The sequence below is a fragment of the Sorex araneus genome, chromosome 1, assembly GCF_027595985.1.
Source record: "Sorex araneus isolate mSorAra2 chromosome 1, mSorAra2.pri, whole genome shotgun sequence".
Lineage (NCBI taxonomy): Eukaryota > Metazoa > Chordata > Mammalia > Eulipotyphla > Soricidae > Sorex > Sorex araneus.
The window spans coordinates 215,546,263-215,566,329 of NC_073302.1; the positions used below are offsets into that span (position 1 = coordinate 215,546,263).

The following is a 20,067-nucleotide window of genomic DNA, read 5'->3' on the forward strand; positions in this document are numbered from 1 at the left end:
TAGATTAGAACTGCCAGCCAGGGCAGCCCCACACCTGCTAGTCATTTCTTAGTTTTTGCTTCATGATCCATTACATTAGCAGAAATCCCTCCTAGGGAAAAAAAAATATTTTTTTTTCTGTAGTATTCTTTCTAACCTCATTTCTGCTATAAAATTCTTTAGCTTCATATACTTTTCTACTTAAGAAACACTTGGGAACATTTGAAGGAACATTTCATTGAATATATTCTGGAACTGTAGATAAAAAGCAGAGAAGAGAAGGGATAAAATAGCGAACCGAGGGGGAATCACTCATTTTGAAGATCGGTGACAACCTTTAAACAGTAGGACTTATCGGAGACACCAATTGAGAGGCACACCTGCTCACAACAGATTTCTGATTACCTTTCCCCTAAAGAACATGGGCCAAATTTTGCCTGGGAATACTTTGAAGATTTTTTTTTCAAAAAATAATATTCATAGAAAGGATGTTTTAAAACAACCTGAATTGCTGACTGAGTTTCTATTGTTGCTGACAAGACACAAACTTCCAAACTCTTAATGACCAAATGTATATTTGATCTCTGATATTTTAGTGATTGTTACTGTTTATATTAATATAGAGGGTGCTTTCATTAACTGTTCAGTGTTTAGATATTTTCTAATCCAAAGTAACCATTTTGCTAGTACCCACAATATGGGAATTGATAATGTAATTGGGATATAATATATAGTATATATAATATATAATAGTGTGTAAAAAATCATGAATGTTCATAAATTTCAATATAACTTTTTGAATCTAAAACCCTTATGTTACTATAAGTTTTAGTTCATATTCTACCTTAAAGAGGATATATAGAAATATATATAATAATATACGCTAATAAATATTTTTAGATAATAAAATATCTAAATCCACTGTATTTTTTGGCTTTATGGATCATGTCCTGCATTGCAGAGGGGTTGTTTCTGGCTCTAAACTCAGGAATTACTCCTGGTGCTGTTCAGAGTACCATATGGGATGCTGGGGACTGAATCCGTCCTGGGCACAAGCAGGCAAATCCCTAGCTATGTACTATTGTTCCAGCCACCTACTCCTTTTTCAAATGTGAAAGAACTGCATGTTTTATTGAAACAAGAGATTAATGTATGATCTTTCTAAATATAGTTACAGTAAAATTTCTGAGAGAACTATATAACATGTTTGAGTTCCTTTGATCATGTTAGCAGAATTTTCCTAATTTTTTGTTTCTTTGTTTTTGTTTGCTTTTGGTGGACCACACTAGGAGGTACTTAGGTTTGATTCCTGGTTCTGTACTCAGAAATCATTCCTTGCAGTGCTCAGAGAACAATATGGGATGATGGGTATCAAACCTGGGCTGGCCATATGCAAGGCTAATGCCCTATTCAATTTACTATTAGTCTGGCTCTTCCCTTATATTTTAAATGTTTTATTCTATAGGAACATTTGATTCTTAGTGCTCCTAAAGCATTATAGATCAGAAAAGAAACACTAGTGTTTAGAAATGAATGGTATAATACAACTGAGCCTCAAATCTGATGAAAATATTTTATTAGGACACATATGCTGCCTGAGCCCATGTGCTGCTTGTGTCCACGTGGCTGAGCACATGTGTCGCCCGCATCTCCCCTCTTGAGATGTGTACTTTCATGCTTTCATACTTTTGTGTCTAAAGCTCGGTTACGTGTAGGGGTTTCCTCCACCCTTGGAGAAGCCTGCATTCTCTCTTGAGTGCATTATTCTTACTATTCTCTCTCCACTTATCCCTTCCTCGTTCTCTCAGAAACTCTGAATAAAATCTATTAAAAATATTTTATTAGAAGATTATTTTGGTATCAGTATTAAAGACGATCCCATTAACTGAATTTCAGCATACAATATAAAAGAATTATCATTATGAAATATGATTTAGAATGATTTAACAAGTTAACCATTACTACATCACTGGACTCCTTAAGCACAATTAGCTATTGCATTTATCATCTTAGACATAAATCACTAAAGAACAAATTTCTCATTTGTCAAGAGAATTTTCAAGCTCCCCTAGATGAGATTGAAATATCAGAATCAGTCTATCATTCATAAATAATAAGTCAATATAGTATTTCTAACATGTTGCATAATAATAAACTTGTTATTACTTTTAACAAATTAATACTTTCCTAAAAATATAGATAAAATATTAATAGGGTAAATACTGATAATAAACATTGACATTTCATGAGTGATATTTTAAAGAGGTAAGGTGCTTGCCTTGCACACAGTGGACCTGGTTAGATTTTTTGGTACCACATATGATCTGAGGATGGCCAGAAATGACCCGTGAGCACAGAGCTAAAAATAGCCCCCAAGTATCAGTGGGTATGGAACAAAAGCGTGCTTAGTAAATGATGATATTTTTATACTGTTTCTATCTCTCACTTCCCCTTAAAGACTAAACAAATGGCACTTAACTGAATGTTGTTATTGTGTAATATAATTAACATATTAGTTAATTAATTGTATCACTTATAAAAATATAGAACAATGTGTATAACTGTTACTGATTACATATAGCTTTTTTCTTTTTAATAATGTAGGGTTACTGCTATTTTTCAGTCATTGTTTAACTGATTGAACTGGGCATGAACTCCACATTACTTTTTTTATTCTATTCTGAATGTTAACTTTATTTTATTACTTAATTATTATTCCTCCCCTTTTTACTCTCCGTGAGATACAGCTATAAAAGTTTCGTGTTTGAGTTTTGGTCATATAATCATCAAGCAGCCATCCCTTCACCAGTGCACACTTTCCACCACCCAAATCCCCAGTATTCCCCCACCCTCCCAGTTCCAACCCTCCGCCTGCTTGTGTGGCAGATAATTTCCCCCATTCTCTCTCTACTTTGGTTATAACCGATATTTAGACACCAGTCCCACCACCAATCAAACCTGCTGAAAAGGCAATGGTAGACAATTTGTTTTTTATTCCTTTTTATGGATAGAATATTATGTTCAGAAAATTCTGTGTCATTCTCTTCCGGGAGCTTTAGTTTATAACCTTTGGGTCTTGGCCACTGATGAGATTACATGGCACCAGGGGCAGTTTGTGGGTGTGACTGCCAACCTACTGGAAAACTGGGGACCTGTGGGTAGGAAGCCCAGGCTGGATTCAAGCAGGCTTGGAGATCTCAGTCATGGGTTCATGTATATTTGGGTTTTCTTGCTGGTTCACTGTCTGGTGAGGTTCATCCCGTTTTGGGAGAGGCTCATCTGAGCATGTGGAGAGTAGCCTTGTGCATGGCAGTGGTTGGGTTCTAGATTCTGGAGGTGTTTGGCTGCTGCGGTTCTGCTTAGGGCAGGGAGAGAAACTTAACCCACCCCCCTGAGAGGTGCCCTGGTGAAGACAGCCTGGCATGGGGTCAGGGCATTCTGTGGAGCTCTCTTCCGGGAGTTTTACTTTATAGTCTCTGGGCCTTGACCACTGATGATATTACATGGTACCAGGGACAGTTTGTGGGTGTGACTGCCAAGCTACTGGAAAACTAGGGACTTGGGTGGAGGAGGACCAGTTCTGATCCAAGAGGGTCTGGGGCTCTCAGTCATGGGTTCCCACTTACTCTGTGCTACAGGCCCTAACTGCAACTTTCAATCTCTTTCAAGATTTATGGGTCTCGGAAATAAGGCCAAATAAATGAGCTTGTATAGCTGAGCCAGAAGTGGTTTGTGGGTGTGTCTCCCACATACCTAAGCTTTAGCCACTTAATTCTTGGTAAATTTGGCCCCAAGTTGTTGGGCTCTTGCCAAAGGGAGCAATTTTGGGGTATCTGGAAGTCTGAAGGCACCATCAACCTGCTGATGCACTCACCCCACAGGTACAGGTTGACCTGCTGTTGGCACCATACCTCCTACATGTAGCTTTTAAAATCCAGTAACTCCTTCTCCTATTTTAAAACATATTCTTAATATTTTATATACATATATGTGCATATTTGGTGGTATTTTGAGACTACACCTGGCCATATTCAGACCCATATGATATTAGAGATCAAAATACACTAAGGTAAGGGCCTTAACCTGTGAACACCATATTTTATCTTACCAATTTTATATAACTCCTCTTTTCTGAAAAAACACAGGGTAGCTGAATAGAAGAGAGAATCTTTGTAGGCATGAACATAACTTAAACTGGAGGGAAGAAAAGTCCTCAGTATGTGCAGCAGAATATTCTCAATAAAAAGAGGGGAGAGGTGTGCTTTTATAATTAGAACAGATGCAGTGGCATAGCAACTTAAACATATTCTAATACCGATTTAGAAAGGTGATATTGATTCATGAGGGAGAGAAACACTCTTGTGCAATTGAAAAAGAAATTCACAAGTACCCTTCACATGTACACAATCAGCAGAGAAATGTCATAGGTGTGTATCCTAGTACGGCCAGAAAGAACACGTGGACTGGAGGTCAAGAAGAGCTCAGTGGTGCAGATCCCACCGACATACTGTGCCCCAGGGTCTCCTTTCCTTGGCTGTAGAAAATACTGCTATTGGCCAAGTCAGTGCCAAGAAAACGTGACAGTGCAGCTTTTCTGAGAAAGTTTTTCCTTGCGCCAAACTGCAAGGCTAAGGCCAGTCTGTCCTAGCTCCCTCCCCTAGAGAGCCCTTTTAAATTTGGTGGAACGGGCAACAAACTTTCTAAATATTTTGACATCCCATATTTTCTTTGATTTTATAAATTTATTCTCTTCCCTACTCTATTTTTCTTTACTTCTTGAATTCCCTTATTGCCCTATTTCTTTGATGTTTCTTCAGCATCAGTTGTCATTTTTATTACCCGTTTGCCTTGAGTGTTAGTAAAAATAAGTCTGCATATAAATGCATACCTTTTCTTAGATTTCTATCAAGGTAATTTGCAATCATATACCTTCTGTAAGAAAATATATATACACATATATATGGTTAATATAGAGTTACTATGAGTCTTTGATTCTAACTGATTCATTATTAATATCAGAGATCTGAAATTTTATCTTAGGATACTGATCAATTTGAGGAAAAGGTTAATAAGTCAAGTAAGTTTTAGATTGTAGAGAACACAAAGGCAATTATTTCAAATGTTCAGGGCAGATTAAATCTTCGTATGTGGCTGTACATGCTGAAGTTCAGCCCTGAATGGACTCACTGCTTTAGGAAATGAGAGGATAATGCAGCAGATCTCCTGATGAGAGATTTCCCAAGTTGAGAGAACAGTTCACACTTTAGAAATGACAGACTCATGAAAGGTTTGATTGAACAATTAAATCCCATCAGACCACATTCAGGGGATGGGAAATAATAAGCTGCATTGGTATTTTGAATTTCCCATAGGCCGCTATTAATATATATCTTTCATCATGCTTTGTAATTCTCACAAGATTTACTGCAATTCATCATGTGGTAAATGGCATTGTGTGTCCTAGAATAATAAAAAAATGCTATAAAATTGGATATTTAATGAACTTGCTGGATATGATTGTAAATTACTTAACTTTATCCTACTGGATTTAATGAGCATATGGGCCTGACAAATTCAATAGAATATTTTTATGGAATACCTACCTGTGATTACCTAGTATATGTGTTTGCTTCAACATAGATTAAGGAAAATTAAAATGAAAATTAATCAGAGAAATACAATAAGATTCTTTAAAGATATATTTTAAGGATAAAAAGAGAAACCTGCACTGAGGTAGGGCACTTCCATTGCACAGGAAGCACCTAAGTTTGATCCCAGGCACTCCATATGGTGCCCCAGCACCATCAGCCGGAAACCCTAAAATCAGAGTCAGGAAAAGGAACTGAGAAAAGCCACGTGGGGCAAAAATGTACAAAATAATATATTCATATAAGTGTCCATTGATCATTACAGCATTTGGTATGGCAAAATATAGATCCTTGCTTTAAAAAAATTAATCAAATCTAAGCTTATGCACCTTCTTTTAATTGTATGTTCTTTAGTGTGACTGGGTATTTATTTGACGTATTTGGCAAAAATATTTTTTTAAAGAACATAACTATATAGTTGACATGAAAGTTTTAGATACTAAATATATTTTCTGATTTCTGTGTTAAGAAAATTAAGTTTATGGAAATATTCAAGCAGTACTAGACTTAATTTACTGTCTTATACCAGTAAGTCCTCATATAAATTAAAATATTGTACATATTTATTTATTTCTCATATAACTTTAAAAACATAAAATCATAAAAATATATAAATTTTATAAGTATTTTATATTACATTGATATCGCAGCATGATTTTTATTGTAGCTTTTAGTATCTCTGTCAAATCATGTGATTGTCATTTTATTAGGTTTTGTGGTAGGAGCAATTCAGATTTTATATCTTGGGAAGTCTACATTGAGTGCAAAGTTTAATTAATGACATAAATTGATTATAGTATTGTTTATAGTCACTTTGATGGGCATTAAATCTAATTTGCCTCTTAAAAAGGTCACAATTCAACCATCATTTGCCACTTAACATTATTGAATAGGATAAAATTTAATAACCACTAACGAAATTGCTACAATTATATTCATTTCTATTTCTGTTACTGAATTAAGTTACAGTATTTCTTTGTCTTAAATTTGTTCTTTTTGTTTATCTTCCTTCCATGTAGGAAGCAATTCCTGCCACCTAAATAATGGTGGATGTTCTCAGCTCTGCCTGCCAACATCTGAAACTACAAGGACTTGCATGTGTACTGTGGGGTATTATCTCCAAAAGAACCGCATGTCATGTCAAGGTATAAATTCTTGAACAAGTCCCAGTTCTGCTATATTTATTTTGTGCTAATATTGACAAAAAAATGTTAGCAATTTTTTAAAAAAATTATCTTATTATTGTCATTCTGCTTAGTTTTTTAGACATAGGATTTTTAATGTTTTTGAAATATTTAAATTATCCTGTTATTCCTTATAAAACATTCTGATTTACTTCATGAATAGCAATTAATTATCAAACTATTAGCTAATTCCAGTAAACTTTCTGGTAGTCAGAAGTTAAATTACTGGTGTGCTTAATTTAAAATGTATTTTTGATAGGGGAAAAGCAAAGTATTCACAAAAGGTAAGCATTTAGGACTTTTTTTAGTGAGCAAATGATTCAAGAGAAAATTTGGTTAGAATATTAACTGTGATATAATTTTGTAAATTATATTTAAAGAATTTTTTTCACATATAAGCAATGAGAATTTTGGATTTTGAAACAATGTCACAAATTTTTGCTGTGAGATAGGTTTGTTTTGGATTACTTACTTCAGAGTTTCTACATTATTCATATGCCAAATACAGTAACATTGATGGGTCTCATTCTCCTGATCCTGAAAGAGCCTCTAATGTGGCACCATTGGGAAGGAGGAGTAAAGAGAGGCTGCTAAAATCTCAGGGCTAGGATGAATGGAGACGTTACTGGGCCCGTTCAAGCAAGTTAATGATCAATGGTATGACAGTGATACAGTTTCTACAACTATAGGTTCCAGAGAGGTAGCATTATTGATATTTGTGAACTTTGAATAAGTCAAATTATCTTGATTCTATTATGGGCATAGTAATCTATAATTTAGACAGATTAAATATTTCACCAACAGACTGTAATGATTGCTCAGATTTTGAGAAACACTCGTTTACTTATCTCCCAACTAATACTGTTTAGTTTACAATTTTTTAAAGTGAAGAAATATTCCATGAAAGAAGTTAACTTTGTTTGAAATAATGCAAATAGAATTCATTTAACCTAAAATATCTGTTTTAAACTTTTCCCCAAATTTAGGTATAGAGTCATTTCTTATGTATTCTGTTCATGAAGGAATCAGAGGAATACCTCTAGAACCAAGTGACAAAATGGATGCTTTGATGCCGATATCAGGAACTTCATTTGCTGTGGGGATAGATTTTTATGCAGGTAAATAGCTTTTTATTTATAATTTATGTATAATTCTTTCATATGTTTACACAGTTTCATCTATATGCTGACAGCCAAGATAAGAGGTTAAAACAAGCAAAGAAATTTCATGCTTAAGAAATTGTCCTAATTTTGCCTACAAAATCAAGCAAAATTTCTTAAGTTATAGTATTTGAATTGCAGGTGCAACAGAATTCCACAATATATCTCTTTGATACTTATTTCACTCACTCATTTTATTTCATCCAACTATTAACTGAAATATTAAGAAAATATTTTTATTATATAAGAGATGTAATTTGAATTCTTGTTGGTAAATGAAGTAATCTAAAGCAAATAACAGCAAATGAAAGCCATGTTTGGAAGCAACTATAAATGTTAAACTAGTTTAATGCAAGTTATTTAAATTTTTTCTGACCTTATTTTAGTTAACAGGAAACTAAAACATATTGGTCACTAACATTTTACTGTGACATACAAATAAGTAAAGTATTTGTATTGCTAAATTCAGACTTACTTTAAATTTTAGATAGGCTTCTCTCAATATTAAAATTAATTTTTCAATACTTTCCAGTTCAAATTTATAAAAAATACAGTTGATTAAAATAAATAATATATTCTGTGGGTGTATATTTTTATGTTGAAGTTTACATATTATTTTCTCAGAACTTTTTTTGTATTTATAAAATCTTAATTTTATCTAAAGTTAGAAACAAATAGTTCTTTGATTTTACTCTTAAAAAGGAATCCTTTGAATCAGCATGTGGGCTTTGGGTAGTAAGTTAATTTTCCTCCAGCACTAACACATTTTGTATATTCATGTGTTAATAAAATTCTTGGCTGAAAATTAATGAGTGATCTATACAAATGTTTCAAACATTATTTTTCCTAAGTAAATTATTTTGTACCAAATATTTGGAATCACACAGAGGCAAACGTCCTACATTTTCAAAAAGGCTATTTTCCAAAAGTAAATAAAAACAACTATAGCATATTTTACTGAGAGTATGATAATTTTCCAGATACACAGTGTGAATTTTTTTTTATCAAAGATATTTGATCAAACCTCATTATTTATGGTAGCTTTACAACCCTACCATGTATACTCAACCTTGTTTATAACTGACTCTTCTATTTTTAGAATTTTATTACATTAAAAACTTAGAAAACAAATTTGTTGAAAGATTATGTATTCACATATGCATATATTTAACCAGGTATATATAATTTCTTATTTTAGATAGAATGACCTGTTAGTATTTTAAATACTGACATAATGCTTTTGTAATATATTAGATAAATTTCTATTAACTATTAAAATAAGTCAAATCATTCAGTCTAAACATTATAATTAGATCATTAGTGAATATTTCATTTCTTAAAGTTATATTCATTATAGGTAAATTGAATTATTCCCCTAATATTTTATATTGGCTCTATAATTTTTTTTTTTTTTTGCTTTTTTGGGTCACACCTGGCAATGCTCAGTGTTCACCTGGCTCTGCACTCAGGAGTCACTCCTGGAGGTGCTCAGGGGACAATATGGGATGCCGGGGATCGAACCTGGGTCAAACATGTGCAAGGCAAAGGCCCTCCCCACTGTGCTATCGCTCTGGCCCCTGGCTTTATAATTGTTAAGCTCTGTATAATGCAGAATGAGTGGCAATTTTTTTCTAAGAGCAATATTTTCTATATATCCCACTTTCCAATAATTATTAATATAATAATAAACCTATTTTGCAGCAAAGCAGCTTTTTTGAGAAATTATCAATTATTATTTTTAATTGTATTCATATTGGAGCTGTCATCTTTTAAAAATATATTCCAATGATGGTATTTTTTGGGATATGTGTCTTTGTTTTAAATGTCAGGTGATGAAGCTTTAAGAAAAGGTCATTTAAAATATTTAAAATATTGGGGGTCAGAGCAATAGTACAGCAAGTAGGGCGTTGCCTTGCATGAGGCCGACCCGGGTTTGTTCCCCAGCATCCCATATGGTCCTACAAGCACTTCCAGGAGTAATTCGAGTTTAAAGGCAGGAGTAACCCCTGAGCATTGCTGAGTGTGACCCAAAAAGAAAAAAATGTAAAAATTCCTGTTATTGGTAAGAAAGTGCCAATCAAAACTTGGTTTAAAATTGATAGCTGTTACAGATCACAGGGCAAAAAAAAAGTAACTGGAAAAGGCAAGACTTTTGCAATGAACAAAACAGTTTTAAAACCAGCTCAACTAATTAGCTTTATGACTTTGTGTAAGTAAATTTTTTTATTCTTAATTTCCTCATTTTGAGGGGCTTGAGAATATTTATGCCATTTAAACAAATGTTTGGCACATTGCCCAACATATGTGGGTATTTAGGAAATTGAATGTCTAATTGTAGAGTGTAATAAGTGGTGGGCATTTAAAAGGTGTGATATTTTTACATGTCAAATATAAGTAAATAAAATATGCATGTGATATATTGTCTAACAGCTCACTGTTGTCTATAGTTTTTCTGTCTGCCACGTACTAGTGTCAAGGAGAGCAGCTCAATACATTTCTCCAAAGCAAATGGGTTTAATAATAACGATATACTGAAGAGCTTATAGAGCAGATACTATAGAGACTGCATAGTACCATGGTATTTGTAAGTTAAACATAGAAAATAATATATATTAGAATACTGCTCTTATACAACAAAACATTTTAACATTAATGATCAGAATGATAATTTTTTTTCAAGAATTTTCAGGCTTAAAAACATATATCTCGGGCTGGAACGATAGCACAGTGGGTAGACCATTTGCCTTACACGTGGCCTACTCAGATTCAATTCCTCTGACCCTCTTGGAGAGCCCAACAAGATACCAAGAATATCCCTCCCGCATGACAGAGCCTGGCAAGCTACCCGTGGCGAATTGGATATGCCAAAAACAGTAACAACAAGTCTCACAATGGAGACGTTACTGGTGCCCGCTTGAGCAAATTGATGAACAGTGGGATGATACTGACAGTGATAAATAATTTAAATTATTAATAAAATTATTTCTCTGAATTTTATGAGAGAAAAAGTTTGGGATGTATTCACCTTTTCTTAAAAAGCAATTTTATGTCTTATGACTATACCTTCTTTCTCTTCTAGAATTGTTCCCTTTACAGTTACTATGTTTTCTCACCTCTCATTAGTGGCATTGATATCAGAGACATACCCTTATAAGAATCAATCAAAGACTAAAATAATGGTGCAAATGTGTCCCTGATTTTTATCTTATAATAACATAAAGGGATTACTTATATCTGTGATCATCAATTTAACAGTTTGACAATTTTGAATGGATAATTATATAATTTAACCTGTATACTTCACAGGGTTTAACAGACCTACATATTACTAGGTTCTGAGACTAGTAAATTAAAGTTTCTGCAGTGAAAGAATTCCTTTCAGTAGATGAAGTGATTCTGGACACTAGCCACAAAGGAAAGAAGACCCTGTGGCTAGATTTAAAATGTTCAAAGCATTCTTATTACTGACTGGAAAAGTCCCATTCCACTGGAAAATAAAAGTATTCAGCTTTGAAAACCCATGCCTGCTGGGTAATATTCCCCCTGATGAACGATGGTGCATTTGATGCTTAAAAGATGTATTTTTGCTAGAAGTAAAGTTTCCCAAGCAAAGAATACTGTTCCAGTTACTAATATGATCTTCAGTACGCAATCTCTATTCAATCTTTCCCCCTCATTTTTGAGATACTATGACATTTTCATAAAAGTCCCATAACAGATTATTATTAAATACAGAACATTCTCAGAAAAAATACTATTTGAAATTATCAAATTCTTATTCTTAAAAGAATATTTTGCCAGGGGCAGAGCGAAGTACAGCAGGCAGGGTACTTACTTGCTTTACATGGGCCCATGACAGGTTCATTCCCAACCACCCAGTCTGGTACCTTAAACCCGACCAGGAGAGATCCCTGAATGCAGAGCCAGGAGTAAGTCCTAATCACCTATGTGTGCCTTCCACCAAAAATGAAATTCACATTTTCAAGTATGAGTCATAGAGGTCACTATTGATAAATGTTGATTATTATCTACTAGGTAGAGAAGGCCATAGTCAATTTTTATAAATATTAAAGGTAAACATGGAACAGTTCCTGAGGTAACAAAATTTCAATAGCCAATAAGGATTCTTTGTTAAAAGACCATCAATTGATCAAATTTTCAATTTACTAGTTGCAGCTCACTATGTATATAATAGAGTGCCTTTTTATATCATCAAATAGGGATATGTCAATTATGATAAAAAACACTTAAGGGTCATTTTATTTTACATGTATAAAATATAGTGTGTATCATAAAGAGTAAACCTTATATTAAACCAGAGGTAATAGTACAAATAGTGTATATGCCAATATATATTCATCGGTGGTAAAACATTTGCATGTTTGATATAAGATGCTGATTGAGGAGGTCTATAAAAATCTGCTGAAGTTTGTTGTTGATGTAAAGATTTTCTCAAAATTAAAATCTATTAACAAAACACTGAAGGAATATAGATGATAAACTATTATTGCCATATTTACACAGATGAGCATTCTCTATCGACAGAAAAGAATCCTTTTGTAATAGTTTCACATCATTTGCTTTTGTCTTTGATCATTGGACCAAAATGAAATATTTGATACCAACTGCTATAGGTGAGGAAACTAGAACACCATTTCTCTAATTTTAGATAAGGAAATTAGAACTTACCTCCAATATTATAGTTTAGGAAACTAAATCAGAGAGTAAAGACTTCATGTCAATGGAGTTTTCCTTGTTCCCATTTTTTTTTTTTACCATACTATCTAGTATCTGTAGCTACTGAAGTAGACTTATATTTAGACTACTGTCAAATTACTTTATAACTATAATATTGTACTTCTGTAAATTTGTACTAGTAGAATACCCTGATTTAGTTTGATTTATATCCCCACTTAATAATTTAAGCAGGTGACAAGCAAGTAAGGGTTTCTTTTCTATTCCTGGAGACGAAGGAAACTGCTATTTAAAAATCTATTTGTAGAAACTATTTTGTCATCAACCAAGGACATGGCAGAATTATGAAAAGAATTATTTATATATGAGTTACAGCAATGGCTTAGGGACTATAATACTATCGCTTTGGGATATGTATTTATTATTGTAAAAAAAAAAGACATTTCCTTGGCTACAAATTAAGTTTTTAGGACTTGCTCAATCCTCTTGTGTTTCTATGGTAATGAAACAATGCTACTTTGAATTGTCATGTCAAATTTATTCCAGTACTGTATTTTCAAATATTCTAAATGGTTTATATCTATTTGGTAGATAGTCTAATTCAATAAATATTTCAAGATGATAAGTACTAAGTGCCACAAATTTTCAACACAGTTATGAAACAGTAATCAATAACATATACACATTAACACTCTAAAATAAGTTTTTGGAAACATTTTAAAATTTATTTTTGTCTGACATCTTAAATTCAAAATATTAAAATAATAGCAACATGTTTTATTAGGCATGCTACTTTGTATTCTAAATCTTATTTTATTAGCATCATGGATTACAAAATTTTTCATAGTTGGACTTTTGATATACGGTGTTCATCACTGTTCCCTCCAGCAGCCTTGACTTCTCTCCATCAGTGTCCCCAGTGTTTCCCCCCACCACCACATGCATATCCCAGGCCAATCTGCCATCTTAGCAGGCAACATTGATGCTTGGTTGTTAAAGTTTGGATTTCATGATTTTAGCATTGCTGACTCTGTGGCTTGATTATTTATATTTAGCTCTATCATTTTTCAATTCCACCAATGAAACTGAATCCCCTTGATTCTGCCTCCTTTGCTTCTAATATGTCTCTTCTCCACTTCTTCTTCACTCTATTTCCTCCTCCTCCCTATATTCTGGGGCCAATATTGATCTAGGTACCTCATCTTTAAACGATTACCTTTCCTCATCCCATTACTTTAAATACCACATACAAATAATATCACCCTGTGTTCTTTTTCTTCTGCCTTACGTATTTAACATGTTATCTTCCTGTTCCATCCATAGTGCAGTATTCCTTACAGCTCATAGTATTCCACTGTATATGTATATATATTTGCATATATATGTATGTGTGCATACATATATACACATACACGCATGCATACATATATGCAATATATGCATATACACATATATATGCAAATATATGCATGTATATGTATACATGTGTATACATATATATACCACGTCTTTATGATATATTGGATTGTTTCAAAACTTTAGATATTATACTAAGTGCTGCAACAAATATCATGTATATGCATTCTTTTCCATGAATGTTCTTCTGTCCTGACATTAGATTCCCCAAAGTAGAATTATTGCATTTTATAGTAGTTCAATTCTAATTTTACCTTGGTACTTTTTTTTATATGGATTGAACCAGATAACATTCCCATCAGAAAGTGGATGAGCGTTCATTTTTGAATGCATTTTTGCCAACACAGATTATTCCAATTATTTTTGATTTGTGCCATTTGCATTCTGCCTATATTTTACTCAGTATATTTTATTGATTCTGGTCTGATCGCAAGGTTTTTGATTCACTTTGAATTGACCATTGGGTAAGGTGTGAAATATGGATCCAGTTTTAATCTTTAGCACACTGTTATCCAGTTTTGCCAACAGCATATGTTGAAGAAGCTCACTTTAGTACATTTCATGCTCTCAGCACCTATGTCAAAAATTAGCTAATCATATTTTGTTGGGTTTTATTCTTAGATATTCTTGTCTGACCCATGGCCAGAGAGTCTATCCTTATTCCATTACCATTCTGTTTTGTTTACTGTGACTTTAGAGTGATCTTACAAACTAAAGAATGAGATAAACCCCTCCCCATTTCTTAGTTTTGAGTATTGTTTTGGCTATGTGACATCTTTTATGATTCTTTACAAATTTTATTGTGAACTGTTCTCAATCCTTGAATAATAAGGTCTGAGTTTGGATAGGGATTGCATTGAATCTATATAGTGGTTTAGGTAAATGGGTCATTTTGACAATATTGATTCTTCCAATCCAAGAGCATGGAATATCTTTTTTCGGTTTTCTTAGATTTTCTATTTCTTCAGTGTTTTTGAAGTTTTAAGGCTATTGATTTCTCATGTCCTTTGTTAAGTTGATTTCTAGGAACTTGATATTTTTGGACATTATGTTTAATGGGATAGACTTTTTATTTCTTTATCCTCTGATTTGTTATTAGTATATAAGAATGTAACCATTTTTTAATTTTTTTTAATTTTTATTTTATCACCATGTGGAAAGTTACAAAGTTTTCAGGTTTATGTCTCAGTTATACAATATTCAAACACCATCCCTTCACCAGTACCCATAGTCCACCACCAAAATCCCCGGTATACCCCCCGCACCCACCCCCCACCCCCAACTGTATAACTGATGAATTTCACTTCATTTTCTCTTTACCTTGATTATGTTCCATATTGCAAAACAAAACTCACTATTGTATAATGCAACCATTTTTTGTGTACTAACTTTGTGTATTGGCACAGAATTTGGGTATAGACTTTGTGGCTGGGTCCTAGGCTTTCCATCCAAAGCCTCGCCATGGTGACTGGGAGTAGTCAGGAGATTCTGTGTCACTCTCTTCTGGGAGCTTCATTTTATAGTCTCTAGATCTTGTCTGTTGATGAGATTACATGGCACCAGGGGCAGTTTGCGGAAGCTACTGGAAAACTGGGGCATATTAAGCGTATTATTGTCATTAATACTTTTAAGTGTTTTACTATCATTATGAAAAGTTATTTTCCACATTTGTTTATTTGCTAATTTTTGGGGTGCCATACCATGTCGCCTGACTCTGGTAGTCACTGAGGCGATGCTTAGGGTACTGTGTACTGTTGTGGACTGAAATCAGACCTCGTTCGTGTGAAACGTATGTTCCATCCCATTGAGCTATTTCTTCAGTCCTTATTTCCCCTTCTTTTAAAAACACCAAGGCTACATTTTAACATTCTGTATATTGTCACTCTTCCTCTAAAAAAGAAAATGATTCAACCTCTTGTTCATAGTTGGCCATAAGTTTTTCAATCATGTGTACAATTTTCAACTTAATATAGAAACATTGCACTGCAGTCCCGTTGTTCATCCATTTGCTCCATCAGGCACCAGTAATGTCTCTATTATGAGACTTGTTGTTACTGTTTTTGGCATATCAAATATGCCATGGGGAGCTTGTCAGGCTCTGACGTGCAGGTGGGATACTCTCGGTAGCTTGCTGGGCTCTCGAGAGGGGCGGAGGAATCGAACCTGGGTCAGCCACATGCAAGGCAAACACTTTACCTTCTGTGCTATTGCTCCAGTCCTAATATTGAAAAGAGGAAGTTATTTAATGGATTTTTGAACTGATCACATTTGTGTAACTTAACCTTACTCAAAGCTTATAAGTAGTAAGAGATCCTTTTGAAAACATAAACTGAAAAAGAAAAATACATTATTACCATTAATTAATTTTTTAAATTTTCCTTACCCCAGAGATTTATCTATAGTAGAATATATAGAAATTGAATGCATTATACACTGCTGGATTGTGAAAATCAAGTTTGAAAGAAAAAAAGATAAAAACATATAAATATTTTAAATTTTTGAGTATTTATTACATTATAATAATAGTGTTAGAAACTATTTATGCAGACATTTAATTTATTTAAAATCTTGTTGGTGAAGGTGTTATATTTACATTTGTAGGATGAGGTATTGATGAAAAAATTTTCTTTGAGATTCCCGAATTAAAACCTGCACACAGGAGCTGGAGCAATAGCACAGCGGGTAGGGCGTTTGCCTTGCACACAGCCAACCCAGGTTTGATTCCCAGCATTTCATATGATCCCCTGACCACTGCCAGGGGTAATTCCTGAGTGCAGAGCCAGAAGTGACCCCTGTGCATCGCCTGGTCAACAGTTGCATTTGGGCTGCTGTTATTAAGACTGTCATAAGGGTTTATCTCACAATGATTTAATTTAAAAGTTTTAAAAATAAATAATAAGGAGTATTACTGCTCAATAAGTGAATAGTCAAGTAAACATATAAATCTGTTTTTGATTTTTTAAATATTTTTCAGATTTTTAAAGAGTTTATTATTGAACTAATCTGTTTTATTGTGATACTTTTAATCCTTTTATAATCATGGTTATCAAAGATAATTGACAAGAAACACCATGACTTTGGGTATGGGGAGAATACGACAATATAATCACCAAATACAGGATTGCCAGTACCAGGTGTAGGGGCAAAGATGAATAAAATAACATTTTCTGAAAGGTAGAAATAGGGGGTTTAAAATAATGATAATCACTCTCACCACAAGGGGAATGAGTAGAAATGGCAAACAATATAATGTAGTATGTAGTATCTTATATGCTTAAAAAAAAATGTTTGTTTGGAACCATACCCAGCAGTTCTCAGGAGTTACTCCTGGTTTTCCACTCCAGGGTCACTCCTAGGAGTGCTTGGGGATGCCAGGGATCGACTCTAGATTCGCTGAGTGCAAGGCAAATGCCCTCCCTGCCTTACTATCGCTTAGATATCTATCCTGCTATGTTTCTATAAGGTTTGCTTTTAAATTTGATAGCACTATTGGTGTAGTCTTTATCCATTGCTATCTAACTCCTAATGCCATAAATTTGGCAAGTTGAATTTAGTCAGAATTCCAGGAAATTCTTTCAAGAAAATACAGCAATTCCCTTGTTTTGGCCAGATTCTGCAAAAGTCCTTAGGTAATATAAGCCTATAACGGCTATATTGAAAATTTTCCAGTCCCAAAGTTTTTCAAGAAAGTTTCAAGACATTGCTTATAGCTGTCTAGAATTGCCTGGGGCATACAAAGTGGTTTTCCCAACAAAATAAGTGTAGTTACTTAAAAGAAAAACAGAATTACCATGAATAAGAGGTATTTTAGTACTGCATCATATATTCCCATCCAAATTTCTATGCCAGGATGTAAAAAAACCAAATTCTCAAAATGGTCATTCCTTTCTGTTTATATTAGAATACGTGAACAGTGATAAAAGTTTTCCAAGAATACCATGTATTCTTCTATCATTTGCAATGAATTCATTAGGGCTATGTTACAAAAACAAACATTTTCTTAGTCAAATAATATGTTAATGTATTATTTAATTTTATTGAGGATTCAATGAATGAATTGAATGTAAATTAAGTAGGAAAATGTCTCAGAACCTGAAATGTTATTTTATTGATAGTGTGTGGATGTGGGAATAGATTACCTAAAGATTATGAAAATGTAACTTTTGATTATTATTTTTCAAAATTTATTATTTTTTATCAATGAATCACCATGAGGGTACTGTTACAGATTTAAACATTTTCATGCTTGTGTTTCCGTCATACAATGTTCAAGAACCCATTTCTCCACCTGTGCCCATTCTCCACCACCAATGAACCCAGTATACCTCTCACCCCCCAATTCCATCCCCCACCCCACCCCACCTCTGTGGTAGGACATTCCCTTTTGTTCTCTCTCCCGCCTTTTGGGTGTTGTGGTTTGCAATAGAGTTATTGAGTGGCCATCGTGTTCAATCTATAGTCTACTTTCAGCCCACGTCTCCCATCATGAGCTGGTCCTCCATCCACACTTTACTTGGTGCTCCCTTCTCTATCGGAGCTACTTTTTCCCCCAACATGTGAGGCCGACTTCCAAGCCATGGACAAACCTCCTGGTACTTATTTCTACTATTATTTGGTGTTAGTCTCCCATTCTGTTATTTTGTATTCCAGAGATGAATGCAATCTTTCTATGTCTGTCCTCTCTTCCTGACTCATTTCACTTAGTATGATACTTTCCATGTTGATCCACTTATATGCAAAGTTCATGACTTCATCTTTTCTAACAACTGCATAGTAATACATTGTGTAGATGCACCAAAGTTTCTTTAACCAGTCAATTTTTCTTGAGCAGTTGGGTTCTTTCCAGATTCTGGCTATTGAAAACAGTGCTGCAATGAACATGCAAGTGCAGATATCATTTCGACTATACTTTTTTGCTTCTCTGGGATATATTCCCAGCAGTGGTATTGCTGGGTCAAATGGGAACTCAATTTCTAATTTTTTGAGAATTGTACATACTGTTTTCCAAAAAGGCTGAACCAGTAAGCATTCACACCAGCAATGCAGGAGGGTCCCTTTCTCCCCACATCCATGCCAACACCAGTTACTTTTGTTCTTTTGGATGTATGCCAGTCTCTGTGGTGTGAGGTGGTATCTCATAGTTTTGATCTGCATTTCTCTGATAATTAGTGATGAAGAGCATTTTTTCGGTGCCTTTTGGCAATTCATATTTCTTCCTTGAGGCAGTTTCTTTTCCCCATGTTTTGATGGATTACTTTAAAATGTCAGCTGCATGATATCCTATAGCCTACTTCTCCCTTGGGAGAACCTGGCAAACTACTGGGAGTTTCCTGCCCACGTAGAAAAACCTGGCAAGGTCCCCATGGTGTATTAATATGCCAAAACCAGTAACAAACTGGGTCTCATTCCTCTTACCCTGAAAGAGCCTCCAGTATGGCATCGTTGAAGGATGAGTAGAGAGAGACTTCTAAAATCTCAGGCTTGGACAAATGGAGATGTTACTGAGACTGCTCGAGAAATTTGACCATCAACAAGATGATGATAATGATGATGATGATGATGATAATGATGATGATTTTTGATGGGGTTGGATATTTTCTTCTTGTAGAGTTCAACCAGTGCTTGATATACCCTTGATATTAACCCCTTATCAAATGGGTATTGGGGGAATATCCTTTCCCATTGTGTAGATTGTTTTTGTATTCTGGTCACTGTATCTTTTGTGGTGCTGTAGCTTCTTAGTTTAATATAGTCCCATTTGCTTAATTCTGTTTCCACTTGGTTGATCATTTACATTTCATCTTTGAGGATACCTTTAGCTTTCATATCGTGAAGGGTTTTGCCGACCTTGTCTTCAGTGTACCTAATGGATTCTGGTCTAATGTTGAGGTCTTTAATCCATTTTGATCTGACTTTTGTGCATGGTGTCAGGTCGAGGTCTAAGCCCATTCTTTTGCATGTGGTTGTCCAGTCATGCCAGCACCA

General features: G+C 34.2%; 1 protein-coding gene across 1 annotated transcript in view; it reads left to right on the forward strand.

The window, feature by feature from the left end:
• LRP1B (LDL receptor related protein 1B) overlaps window positions 1-20,067 on the forward strand; it is a 1,943,003-nt gene that overhangs the window by 1,359,261 nt on the left and 563,675 nt on the right. The window contains exons 34-35 of the mRNA XM_055124030.1: window positions 6,647-6,772; window positions 7,798-7,929. Coding sequence (XP_054980005.1) covers window positions 6,647-6,772; window positions 7,798-7,929 — 258 coding nt within the window. The remainder of the gene's footprint in view (window positions 1-6,646; window positions 6,773-7,797; window positions 7,930-20,067) is intronic.